Here is a 14116-nt window from a genome sequence, read left to right as displayed (position 1 = left end):
GGTTTCCCCGATGTAGAGGAAGCCACACCGGGTACAGCGGATGCAGTATACCACATTGGCAGATGTGCAGGTGAACATCTGCTTGATGTGGAAAGTCTTCTTGGGGCCTGGGATGGGGGTGAGGGAGGAGGTATGGGGGCAGGTGTAGCACTTCCTGCAGTTGCAGGGAAAAGTGCCGGGTGTGGTGGAGCTGGAGGGGAGTGTGGAGCGGACAAGGGAGTCACGGAGAGAGTGGTCCCTCCGGAAAGCAGATAAGGGTGGGGAGGGAAAGATGTCTTTGGTGGTGGGGTCGGATTGCAGATGGCGGAAGTGTCGGAGGATGATGCGTTGGATCCGGAGGTTGGTGGGGTATTTCGTGAGGACGAGGGGGATTCTTTTTTGGTTCTTATTGCGTGGACGGGGTGTGAGGGATGAGTTGCGGGAGATGTGGGAGACACGGTTGAGGGCGTTCTCGACCACTGAGGAGGGGAAGTTACAGTCCTTGAAAAACTAGGACAACTGAGATGTACGGGAGTGGAATGCCTCATCCTGGGAGCAGATGCGGCGGAGGTGAAGGAATTGGGAATAGGGGATAGCATTTTTGCAGGAAGGTGGGTGGGAGGAGGAGTATTCTAGGTAGCTGTGGGAGTCGGTGGGCTTGAAATGAATATCGGTTTCTAGGTGGTTGCCCGATATGGAGACAGAGAGGTCCAGGAAGGGGAGAGAGGTGTTAGAGATGGTCCAGGTAAACTTAAGGTTGGGGTGGAAGGTGTTAGTGAAGTGGATGAACTGTTCCAGCTCCTCGTGGGAGCACGAGGCGGCGCCGATACAGTCATCAATGTAACGGAGGAAGAGGTGTGGTTTAGGGCCGGTGTAGGTACGGAAGAGGGATTGTTCCACGTAACCTACAAAGAGGCAGGCGTAGCTTGGGCCCATGCGGGTACCCATGGCTACCCCCTTTGTCTGTAGGAAGTGGGAGGAATTGAAAGAGAAGTTGTTGAGGGTGAGGACGAGTTCGGCTAAGCGGATGAGGGTGTCAGTGGAGGGGGACTGGTCGGGCCTGCGGGACAGGAAGAAGCAGAGGGCCTTTAGGCCATCTGCATGGGGAATGCAGGTGTAGAGGGACTGGACATCCATGGTGAAGATGAGGTGTTGGGGACCGGGGAATTGGAAGTTCTGGAGGAGGTGGAGGGCGTGGGTGGTGTCACAGACATAGGTAGGGAGCTCCTGGACCAAGGGGGAGAAAATGGAGTCTAGATAGTTGGAGATCAGTTCGGTGGGGCAGGAGCAGGCAGAGACAATGGGTCGACCAGGGCATTCAGGTTTGTGGATTTTGGGAAGGAGATAGAAGCGGGCAGTGCGAGGTTGGGGAACGATGAGGTTGGAGGCTGTGGGTGGGAGGTCACCAGAGGTGATGAGGTTGTGGATGGTTTGGTGCTCAGGGGTGGGGTCATGATTAAGGGGGCGGTAGGAGGAGGTGTCGGAGAGTTGGCGTCTGGCCTCGGCGATGTAGAGGTCAGTGTGCCATACTACAACTGCGCCTCCCTTGTCCGCGGGTTTTATGGTGAAGTTGGGATTGGAGCGGAGGGCTGCACGTTCTGCGGGGGAGAGGTTGGAGTGGGTGAGAGGGGTGGAGAGGTTGAGGCGATTGATGTTTCGACGGCAGTTGACTTGAAACTACTAGCTAAGATTTTTGAGACTGTAGCTCCACTACACTTCCGTAAGTGCAGCAGATCCATGCCACTGGCATTTTTCGATTTAATTTTAGTTGGAAAAGGCTGTGAAAAATCCCAATTTAGTGTAGTTGCACTCTGCAGAAAACTTGTCTCCAACCAGTAGCACGTATAATGCAGAATGGCATTTTTATCAACACTACCGGAAAATTATTAGCATTTCCCAGCATCAGTAAGGGCATTTTTTTTTAAACAATAGCCGAACTTCGATACAAAGTCAATATGTCACTTTTGGAACTTTTCAAGGAGATAGGAAACACCGGCTGGTGTAGGCCCACTTGGGAAACTCCACTTCATTCAATAAGAGGCGCGTCTCCCGGCGGTGCAGGACCGACCGGTGCCTGTCCGTCAGCGAGTGAGGTGCGTTCGATCAGCTTCGGAACGTCCAAGCAGGCAGAACACAATACTCCCCGCCCCTTCTTTACACAGTCATCAGGACTATTCCAAACTAACGTTACCGAAAGGGGGTATAGCTCAGTGGCAGAGCATTTGACTGCAGATCAAGAGGTCCCCGGTTCAAATCCGGGTGCCCCCTTCGAAATGCCCTTTTTTTCTTTGTAAAAAGGGAAGCAAGCACAAACAATTAAACTACTTCTATTTTATTTGCGTTGACAATACCATTAAATTACCTCCTTTCGTGAACAAAAGGAATAAAATATGACTAGGCAGGAAAAGAGAAATCCACAGATTTTAACCTCCTTTGTTTAGTCTTTGGCCCCTAGCCCTCGTTCATTAAAACTGAACGAGGTCCACTCCACTTCATGTGTGTCAAAAATGCTAAAACGTTCGCTCAGGCAGCTGTCAAATGTCGATTAATCTTCGTACGGTGGGCAAATCAGAAATTGGAAATTTTCCACAAAGCTGGAAGGAGGCGCTGCGATTAAAATTTAATTCCGAGACTGCTGAAAAGGCAACTGGGGGTGTTGACACTTTTGTCTCTACCTGGTTCACTTTCTGCACTTTAGCTTTTACTTACTGCAGATAATCCCCGGGGAAAGAACGGGAGGGGAGCAAGAAATTAAAAAAAAAGAGGCTTAGAAAGATATGTCGCTTGTTCCTTATTCACGGTATATGTTTATGTATCTATATCGCTACGATTAAAGAATAAAATGTTGCATGAACTCTGATCAATGTTATCAAATAAATAATCTATACCTTTAACTAAGCCGCCCAATGATAGCAAAATGTGAGTTGTTACTCCGGATTGGAATGGTGGAAGCACCGTAGTGCAGCACTACCTGGAAGTCAGTTCATTCAGCAACTAAGGCAGGATTAATAAAATAAATTCATAATTGCAACTGGTGATTACAACACTTTCTCTAGCAAATAAACCCAGGGGGCTCCCTGAATTCCTGATATGAATAAAGAATCACCTCGTTCATGTATTCTTCATTCAGTATTCCAGGATATATAAGCAAAAGAAATATTATGATTCATTTTGGTAGGAAAAACATAGGTCTAAGATAAAGGTACAACTCTAAATAGGGTGCAGGAACAAAGGGACTTGTGTGCACATAGAATCATAGAGATATACAGCATGGAAACAGACCCTTCAGTCCAACTTGTCCATGCCGACCAGATGTCCTATATAAATCTAGTCCCATTTTTTAATTCTTGGCCCATATTCCTCTAAACCCTTCCTATTCATAGACCCATCCAGATGCCTTTTAAATGTTGTAATTGTACCAGCCTCCACCACTTCATCTGGCAGTTCATTCCATAAATACACCACCCTCTGCATGTAAAAGTTGCCCCTTAGGTCCCTTTTATATCTTTCTCCTCGCACCTTAAACCTATGCTTTCTAGCTTTGGAGAAACACCCTGGGGAACAGACCTTGTCTATTTACCCTATCCATGCCCCTCATGATTTTATAAATATCTATACATGTACGGGAATAATTAAGGGTGACAGAACAGTTTGAAAGAGTAGATTATAAAGCATACCAATATTAAGCTCAAACCAGCCTTAAGCAGCTAATATTTATTTACAAATGAAACAGAAGTATGATGCACAGTGCTGCAGTCGATCGTAAAAGAAGAAATAAAATAGCCGTCGATTTTGACACTGATTTTAAGCCTTGTTCAAATTTATATGGCACTAGACCAAAAGATGCAGATTGATATCATGTCAATAATTCAAAATGAGAAGAATCCTAAACAAATTGCAATCTACACAATATCTTTGAAAGTTTATTTGTGAAAAGAATGAGATATGTAGATCTTCCATTCTCTGAACTGAACATTTTGGCCCAATGCCATACAAATTCGAACAGGGCTTAATTCCATCTGTTGGCAAAACCTGGGCCCAATGGATTATTTTTGATGGTCAATAAGATATGTATTTAATTATGAGCTTTCTTGTACATATATGTTTTTACCATTAATGATTTGCTTTGCAATATTGTGCATCACGTTTTTGTTTTATTTGTAAATAAAAATATTCATTATGTCAGGCTAGTTTGAGCTGAATGTCCTTTATTCTAAAGTAGGTTCCTGCTAATTTTGTGCAAAACAACACGTAATCCATCAACAGGACAATGAAAGTAGAATGATTGTTAGTAACACCATTGATTACCCTCACCAAGGCCAGCTTGCTGAAAAAAAATTTCCATACCAGAGGAAGCAACATCTAGAAATGTGAAGCCATTGAATTATTTCAGTTAAAAAAGCATTTACATTGCTATTAATTACTTTCCTCAAAAATAGTGTCTTACAATCACAGATATATTTCATACTTTAAAACTAAATATTTTAATATATTTTATTCATTCATTCACAGGATGAGGACATTGCTGCCTAGGCCAGCATTTATTGACCGTCCCTAATCCCCCAGAGGGCTGTTAAGAGTCACCCACATTGCCACATTGTGGGTCTGGAGGTACATAGACCAGGCCAGGTAAGAATGTCAGTTTTCCTCCCTAAGTGACCCAGGTAGTTTTTCTGACAATCGACGATGGATTTGTGGTTTAAGTGCAGTTAAAAGTTAAATCTCCAACAATTCTGCAGGAATACACATTGACTTATCTCCCTATCCTTCTGCACATGAGTTTGCACTGATACTCTCCGTAAATATGTCAAATTTGAATTGGGATCATCAATTACACCCAATATATACTTGGACTTAACAAATCAAAACCATTCGGGAACAACTAATCTGAATTAAATCAATAACCTACAAAACAGGCATCAGCTCAGTGTGTGGGAAACTTCTTACAGAACATATCAACCGAAGTTCAAAGCCAATATTTGTTAACCACTCTAGATCTGGACTCTATATCAAGGAAAGGTTTTGTAGGATGATTAAAATTATATTACAGGAGGTCATTTGACCCCTGGTTCTTGTATCCTCTCTTGTAAGCCCAGTCTTCCCAGACTGTGTTCTATACCCCCTTTTCAACACTGATTCAACATCTTTTTCCATGACATTTGGAGCTTTCCATCAATAGCCATTTGTTGAAGCACCTCGTAGCTTAATGGCCTTCTGTTCAAAATCTTTCTTCCCTAGATATGAAATGTGACATTTAAATAAAGATCCATCGCTGACACAAGTCAGACAGTCAAACTTTCAGAGTTCCCTAGATACTGGAGTGTCTGTCTGGATTGGAAAATTGCACGTCACTCTGCTGTTTAAGAACGGCAAAAAAGGAAACCAGGAATTGCACATCAGTTAGCCTAACATCTGTGGTGGCGAAATTGCTGGAGTCTATAATCACAGATAAGGTGATTGAACACCTCAAACTTTTTAGTTAATCAAGGAGAGTCCACATGGATTCATGACAGGTAGTCATATCTGACAAACGGTATTGAAATTTTTAAGGTAGTGACAAAGGAGACTTGGGGATTCAGGTGCATTGATCTTTAAAAAGCCACAGACAGATGGAGAAAATGATCAGAAAGGTTAATAGAATGTTCGCCTTTAATATTTAGAGGACTAAGAGTATAAGGAGGCAGACATTCTGCTGCAGCTACATAAAACTCTGGTTAGACCCCAGTTGGAGTATTATCGATATATCTGTGCGACCTACCTTAGAGAAAGGATTTATTATTAGCCTTGGAGGGAGTAAAACAAACATTTTCAAGAATGATTACTAGACTTCAAGGGTTAAATTACTATGCAGATTAGGCCTATTTTCTCTAGAATTTAGAAAGTTCATGGGTGATCTGATTATCATTTTCAAGATATTAACAGGAAAAGACAGTGTAGACAAAGATAATCTGTTTCCATTGGTTGGGGATTCTAGAACTGGGGGATATAGTCTAAAAGTTAGGGCCAGACCATTCAGAAAAATGTTAGGAAGCATACACAAGGGTGGTAGATGTTTGGAATGCTCTTTCAAACAAGGCAGTTGATGCTAGATCAATTGTTTCTTTTAAAGTTGAGGGTTTTTTTGTTAAGCAAAGCCATTAAGGGCTATAATACCAAAGGCAGGTCTATGGGGTTAGGCCATAAATCAGCCATGATTTTACTGAATGGTGAGACAGGCTTGAGGGGCTGAATAGACTACTCCTGTTCCTTTAAACTGCTCTTCTCTGAATGACTGGACATTATTAAGCCAGGTCTTGTGAACATTTTCTGCTGTTGTGAAATTAGCAGACTGCTTAACAAATACCCACCACTGGATAAGCAGAAAGTTTCTCCAAATAAATATTGGAAAGATTGAAAGATTCAATCTATACTCCAATCTGATCCCTAGCCAATGTCATCCCTCTCCCTGCCATCTGTATGAGACTAAACCAGACTGTTCCCAATCTATGATGCTGCTTGGCCTGCTGTGTTCATCCAGCTCTGCACCTTGTTGTCTCGGATTCTCCAGCATCTGCAGTTCCTACTATCTCTGTTCCCAATCTTGGTGTTATATTTGACCCCGAGGGGAGCTTCCAGCCACATATTCATGGTATCATTAACACATCCAATGTCAACCTCTATAACATCATACAATTCTGACACTGTTTCATCTGTTGTGCTTTTGAAACTCATCCGAGTCATTGTTACCTCCAGATTTGACTATTCCAGAGGTCTCCTTGTTCTGCTCTCAAAGAGTTTTCTACCCTTTGTGAACCTGAAGTTATCCAACACTTCACTGCCCATGTACTCATTGACATCAAATCCCATTCATGTCCTCTTTTCACCCTATATTCTTCATCTCCTCCAGTCCCACAACCCTCTGATTTGATTTGATTGATTTATTGTCAAGTGTAGCTAAGTACAGTGAAAAGCATTATTTACGAGCAGTACAGGCAGCTCATAGTAAGCAAGGACATACAGATTGTAGGGCAAAAAACAAAACCAGGCAGAGTCATACAAGTTGCATCGCACAGGGTGTGTGCTAGGTTCAAGATCAACATTAGCAAAATCAGCATTATTTGAAGTTAGAAAGTCCATTCATCAGTCTAATAATGGCAGGGAAGAAGCTGTTCTTGAACCTGCTGGTGTGTGTGTTCAAGCTTCTGTATCTTCTGCCTGAAGGAAGAGGTGATAAGAGAGCATTGCTGGGGTACAATGGGTCCTTGATGATGTTGGCAACGAGCTGTGTAAATGGAGCCCATGGATGGAAGTTGCCTTCTGCGATAGTCTGGGCTTTGCACACAACCTTCTGTAGTTTCTTACGGTCCTGGGCAGAACAATTGCCATACCAAGCCATTATGCACCCAGACAGTATGCTTTCAGTCCCGCCTCTGTAAAAACTAGTGAGGGACCTTGTGGACATGCCAAATTTCCTGAACTGCCTGAGGAAGGAGAGGCATTATTGTGCCTTCTTGACTGTTGCATTTATGTGGGAAATCCAGGACAGGTTGTCAGTTATTGTCACTCCTAGAAACTTGACAGTCTCACCCTCAGCTCTGTTGATGTAGATGGGGGCGTGTTCTTCACCCTTCTTTCTGAAGTCAATGATCAGTTCTTTAGTTTTGCCGACGTTGAATGAGAGGTTGTTTTCAATGCACCAAATCAGCAAGCCTTCTATCTCCTTTCTGTACTCTGACTTGTCCTCTGATCACCTGACTTCCTCCAATTCAGATTCCCGGACATTAAACATTCCACCACCAGTGGGGCTGCACTAGCGGTTTAGTCCCAATTTCTGAAATTATTCCATAAAATTCTCTGCCTTGCCACTTCATTTTTCTTCTTCGAAATGCACCTTGGAAGCTACTTCTGTCCAATGTTTTCGTTCAAAAACAGAAATTGAAGGAGAAACTCAGCGATAGACCAGATGTCGCTTTCTCCCGACAGATGCTGCCAGCCCTGGTGAGTTTCTTCAGCAATTTCTGCTTTGGTTTCAGATCTTGAGCATCCGCAGTGTTCTGTTGCATTTCTATGTTTTGGTTCAACTGGCCCAAAAGCTCCCGGACGGGGCGCTTCGTCATATTTTGCGCTGTACCTCCAGGAAAAGGTGAGTTGTGTTCAAGGCGCCATATAAATGCAAGTTGTTGCTGTTGCGGGGCGGCGGGAGTGTGTGTGAGTGGGCGGGCGCGCCGGCGGTGGGCGGTGTTTCTGCCGCGCATTCTGGCCCTGCCCCCTTTCTCCATGGTGACGGCTCGAACGACCGTTCCTCGCTCCACTCGCTCGGCCTTCTACTGTTGTGGCAGGCGCGAGCAATCGAGAGTGGGCTCCTTGACAACCGGAACCGGAGGCGGCGCCGGGGTCCAGGGAGGAGGAGGAGGAGGAGGAGAAGAGAGGAAACTCCGGGCACAGGGTACAGGGCTGCGGGTCGGAGTCACCAACCGCCACCTACTCCCTTCTCTCCTGTCCTGCAGCGTCAACTATGGCCTCCTCGGCCGGGGCTCCGCCGGCAGCGGCAGCCGGCCCCTCCATGTTCCGCTGGCTGGAGGTGCTGGAGAAGGAGTTTGACAAGGCCTTCGTGGATGTGGACCTGCTCCTGGGGGAGATCGACCCCGACCAGTCCGAGATCACCTACGAGGGCCGCCAGAAGATGACGGCGCTCAGCTCCTGCTTCGCACAGCTTTGTCACAAGGCGCAGACCGTCTTCCAGATCAACCACAAACTGGAGGTGAGACCAGCGGTTTAATGTGACTGTGGGAATAGAGAACCCCTCCCACCCTGTCTCCCTTACTGAGAATCTGCAGATTAATGTGAATATCTCAATAGCCATCCCGCCCGCCACACTGGATCAGCCCCATACTGAGGGTCAGTACATTACTATCAATACTGTATCTCAATATAGTCCCATCCATTGGGTCAGCCTCTGAGGGTCAATATAGTGATGTTAATATGGCAATAGAGACTCGCTTGCATTGTCCATCCACTTCCTTGGTGTCAATTTCTATAGCGATCTCTCATTGCATCAGACCTTTGCTGCGGGCCCATAAGTCACTGTTAATATCTCAATAGAAATCCCTCATTCGATTAACCTTTTACTGAATATTGCACCACAGAGAAAAAATAAACTCCTGAATTAAGGGTCTAATGATGACCGTGAAACCATTGGCAGTCGTCGGAAAAATTCATGTGGTTCACTAATGTCTTTTAGGCTGTAAATGCTGGCTTAGCCAGAGATGTCCACATCCTGCCAGTGAATTTTAAAAAAAAAAGACCCTCTCTCCAAATTGGATCACTCCACTCACTGAGGGTCCATATGTTAATGTCAATAGCTCACTAGAGATCACGTGTTGAAATCTGCTCTTTCTGAAGATCAATGCAGTGATGTCAGTATCTCAACAAAGAATTGGATTAGCCCATATATGATATACATTTAATATACTGAGGATCAGTATATTACTGATTGTATCTCAACAGAGATCCACCCCCATGGTATCAATCTTTTACTGATGTCAAAACAGTAACATTAATACCTCAATAGAAATACTTGTTTAGATCAACCCCTTTCTGAGGCTGACTGTGTATTAATATTAATATGTAAAACTGAATAGCAAAATTTTCTTATAGATGTCTAAAAAGAAAAATCATGTTTAACCAATTTATTGGAAGTTTTCGAAAGAGTAGCATAAGAGTTGTTGTGGTAGTTTCCCTATCTCTGAGCCAGGAGGCCTGGGTTCATGTCCTGTCTACTATGGGGGGGGGGGTTCATAACATCGCTGAACAGGTTGGTTTTAAAATCAAATGAAAGAGTAACATGCACTCTGGTTAAGGAGCAGACCATTGATTGAAGATAATGTGGTGGCCAAGTGGTATAGTTACTGAACTAGGAATCCAGGTAATGTTCTGGGTAGTAGGATTCAAATCCCACCATGGCAGCTAGTGAAATTTTAATGTAAAGTAATCATCTAATGATCATAAGACCATTGTTGGTTGTGCAAAAACCTAACATGCTAACTAACATCTTTTAGGGAAGAATATTGCCATACTTCACCTGGTCTGGCATACATGTGATTGACTGTTAACTGCCGTCTGATGGCCTAGCAAGCCGTTCTGTTGTACCAACTGCTAGAAACTCTCAATAAAGGAATGAAACTGGAAAGACCACCGGGCATGGACCCAGACACTGGAAATGACGATGGGCAAATTTGGCGCTGGAAATGACAATGGGCAAATTCAGCGCTGTCAACCCTGCAAAGTCCTTTTTTCTAACTTCTGGGGATTAGTAGGAAAATTGGCAAAATCGTCTCTTGAATTAGTCAAGCAACAGCCTCTCAACGGCATTGTGGATCTACTAGTAGCACATGGGCTGCAGCAGTTCAAGAAGGCTGCTCACACCCATCTTCTCAAGGGCAACTAGGAATAGGCAATTCAGGCAATGAAACCCATGTCCCACATGGTAATATTTAGTTATTTTTAATTCACAAATTCCAGAGATTTAACTTGACCAGCCATATAAATACAGTGGCTCCTGGGTGCAGCTCAGAAGCCTGGAATTCTGTGGTAATTTCCTCATCACCTGATACCCACATTCTGTCCCGACATTTGCTGTGCACAAACTGAGAGTATATTGAAATGCAGTCCACTTTCCTGGATGACTGCAGCACTAATAACACTCAAGATCTTCAGCAACATCCAGCACAGTGAAAACTGCTTGATCAGCACTCTATCCACAATGTTAAACATTCACACCCTCCACCAGTCCTGCACAGTGATAGCAGTGTGTACCAGCTACAAAATGAGCTAAAGCAACTTCTTCAGTACCTTACAAAACCTCAGCCTCTACCACCTAGAAAGTAGCAGTGCATGGAAACACCATCCTGACTTCGAATTATATGTGTTTGACTGTTGCTGGGTCAAATTCCATTCTCTAACACAGCTGGTAGGTACCTACATCAAATATACTACGACTGTTCAGGAAGGCAATTGTGAGCAGTTATGGGTGAGCAATAAATGATGGCCTTACCAGCATCACTTATTAACGATTCTTTTTGGTACAGTGATTGTATTGTTTAAAAAGTTCAGTAATTTATCATCTGATGCGGTCTGAGCTGCAATTTGTGGGAAATACTGAGTTGTTCTAATCATTTTGTTATAGGTTCCAGTACAGAAAAGAAATAACTCAGTCAGTTTTAAAAGTGTAAGGGTGGTTCTCCAACACCTGAAAAACTACATGCTTTTCTTCCCCTCAAAGTGAAACAAAAAGAAAAGTTATCTTTTCTAGTGGGGAGCTTTGATCAAACCTATTAACTAGGTTTGGAATCTCTTGTGCTGATGAAACACATTTTTCTAGTGAGTAGTGCTATAGATAACTATGGAAGTTCCAGATTTGATCCTAGGTTTGGGTTGAATTTTTATTCTTAACTGCCCTAGGCATGGCTTTTTTTACCTGCATGTGGTATTGGAATATGAATGTTGGATGAGGACAGGATTAAATAACCTTCAGTAACAGAGAGGTTGGTGATCAGTCATAGCCACTTTGGATGTTACATGATGACGTAAACATGCTACCAGAAACCTTGTGTTGTCATGAAGAGAAATGTACTAAGAAAATAAATAAAATTGTTTTGAAGATGTGGGTACTGATCACTAAAATTACTGTCAGTTTACTAAAATGGATATAGGCTGGAAATGTGATAAATGTTACTTTAACTGCCAGTGGAACCTGTAAAGCAGGCCAATCAACTTCATAAAGAAAGTGGAGTACCATACTTTGATCTGTGCTGATATCCTGCCCAATTTTATGTTTGTTTTATCCTCATTCTTCTGACATTGTACTTGAGACCAATCATAATATATTTTTGAATCAGAGATAGTAGGAACTGCAGATGCTGGAGAATCCGAGACAACAAGGTGCAAGGCTGGATGAACACAGCAGGCCAAGCAGCATCATAGGAGCAGAGTTTGTTTGACTTCCTGTTGTTATCACCCTATTAGCTTTTATTGTTAGACTGAAATGATTAATGATAATTTGGTAATGCCTGCAACAGGTAGATTATCCCAGAGCGACATAATTAGTTGAAGAAAAGATTAAATTTACCATTCCATAGACCTGTACTTCACCAAGCAAACAATGGCAGTATAGCTGGCCTGTGCGTGTGTATGTGCAAACTATGTTGCCATCCAAACTGAGGTGATTCGCAATTGCTGCAATCATGTTAAGGGGACCACTAGCGTTTAGAGAAGAAATCAGAATACCCTGAAATTAGCCAACAGAACTGCACAACAAGATTTCATGTTTTTAAACAATAGCATATTTTGATGCCTCAACAAGAAGTAAACAAAACAAGCACTATGAGCTTAACACTACAGCTTTTGAAGCTTATGTTATAAACCTATTGCTCATCAACCACCTCCCTGCTCCAACCTCCCAAAGAGTTCCCTTAACCTACAAAGTCTTTAATGTTTGTTCACTTTTCCTGGGATTATTCCAAATAATATCGCACAGCCCTCTATATTTTGCTTTAATTGTTCTTGGTATTAAAGCTATTCTTCCATGATTCTATGGGGATCCTTCCCTTGGTTTTTGGCTATGCGACCTCCCACCTTTTCACAATTTTGGATGCCTCTGCCACTTGTATGGGTGGCTGGTAGATATCTAATAGCCTTACCACAACTTCCTAAGGTAATTCTGTTTTCTGCAACAAGGCACTGTGCAAACCACACAAATTTCATCTTCTAAAGGCAACTAAGGCAAATCTTCCAGGTGCCTTTCCCTCAAAATCCAAACTTAGAGAGAGCCTCAGCCATGTACTGTGCAGTAACTGATGAAGGTTGTATTTTATCTGCTTGAAATTTTGGCCTAACTGGTTATCACCTCTTTTTGGCTCATTTAATCTGCTGTGATGCAGTCTTCTTCAAAGCATAGCTACCACTGCCTCTGTTTGAAACGTTACTTCAATCAGGCATGTTTGCCATTATCTTAAGTGTGGATTCACTTCTAAATGAGGAACCATGGAATGGTTACAGCAGAGACAAGGCAGTCAGCCTAGTATGCCTTTTAAAGAGCAATTCACCTAGCTCCATTACCCTGCCTTTCACTCATAGCCTGCATTTCTTTTCACTTGAGAAAACTAAATAATTCCCTTTGGAAAGTCTGAACTGAAACTGACTCCACCACACTCTTAGCCGGAGCAAAGTTCTTTTTAAAATTCATATGTGGGATGTGGGCATTGCTAGCTGGCCAGCATTTCTTGCCCATCCCTAGTTGCCCTTGAGAAGGTGGTGGTGAGCTGTCTTCTTGCAGTCCACCAGCTGTAGGTTGACCCTCAATGCCATTAGGGAGGGAATTCAAGGATTTTGACTCAGCGACAGTGAAGGGACAGCGATATATTTCCAAGTCGGATGGTGAGTGGCTTGGAGGTGGTGGTGTTCCCATATGTCTACTGCCCTTGTTCTTCTAGATGGAGGTAGTCATGGAGTCGTGGGTTTGGAAGGTGCTGTCTGAGGATCTTTGGTGAATTTTGTTTGGTGAAGTAGCAAAACCTATGAGATTAAGGTGTGACACTGTTTAAGTCACTAGTTTTTTTTGTCTGTGTAACATATCTTTTACAATACAGGTAATTGTACACCACGTATATATGTCTACAAAACAAACCTCAACTGCTATTCAAAGATCAAGAAAGCAAAATACAAAGACGGAAGCAATAGTCATATGCTCTTCCTCCAGTCTTTCAATTTTACCAACAAACAAGGGAAATGTAAAATTACATTTGTCTGTTGCCAGTTACGTCACCTATGACAGTGACCATTACTCATGTTACATTTACTAATTAGAAATGAAATATCTGATTCTACATTCCTAAGTATTTTGTATATGCTGTATTTTATGTTGTGTGTGTGTGTGTCTGTCTCTCTATCTACTCCACACCCCCCCACCCTGCACCTTGTGTGTATGTCTGTCTGTCTCTCTCTGGGTGTGTCACTCCCTTTCTCTGTTTCTCGCTCTCTCTTTCACCCTCTCCCCTCGTTTTCTGCGTGTGCTTTGTGTCTCTCTCCCTCTCGCGTGCTTTGTGTGTCTCTCTCTCGCGCGCTTTGTGTCCCTCCCGCGCGCGCTTCGTGTGCCCCCCCC

General features: G+C 43.3%; 1 protein-coding gene and 1 non-coding gene across 3 annotated transcripts in view; both read left to right on the top strand.

The window, feature by feature from the left end:
* The first annotated feature begins 2175 nt into the window (after positions 1 to 2175).
* Positions 2176 to 2247, top strand: trnac-gca. The gene has a single exon. It is a non-coding gene; the product is annotated as a tRNA-Cys (tRNA).
* A 6001-nt stretch (positions 2248 to 8248) lies between these two features.
* Positions 8249 to 14116, top strand: part of gopc (golgi-associated PDZ and coiled-coil motif containing) — a 28400-nt gene continuing 22532 nt past the window's right edge. The window contains exons 1-2 of one of the 2 annotated variants that reach the window (XM_048596992.1): positions 8606 to 8719; positions 10017 to 10444. In XM_048596992.1, coding sequence (XP_048452949.1) covers positions 10424 to 10444 — 21 coding nt within the window. In that variant the 5' untranslated portion in view covers positions 8606 to 8719; positions 10017 to 10423. Of the gene's footprint in view, positions 8720 to 10016; positions 10445 to 14116 lie in introns of both variants that reach the window. The other variant, XM_020532777.2, reaches the window with a different exon arrangement.

The sequence above is a fragment of the Rhincodon typus genome, chromosome 5, assembly GCF_021869965.1.
Source record: "Rhincodon typus isolate 14 chromosome 5, sRhiTyp1.1, whole genome shotgun sequence".
NCBI lineage: Eukaryota > Metazoa > Chordata > Chondrichthyes > Orectolobiformes > Rhincodontidae > Rhincodon > Rhincodon typus.
The sequence above is the reverse complement of the archived record's forward strand: the minus strand, read 5'-3'. Positions and strand labels throughout refer to the sequence as shown.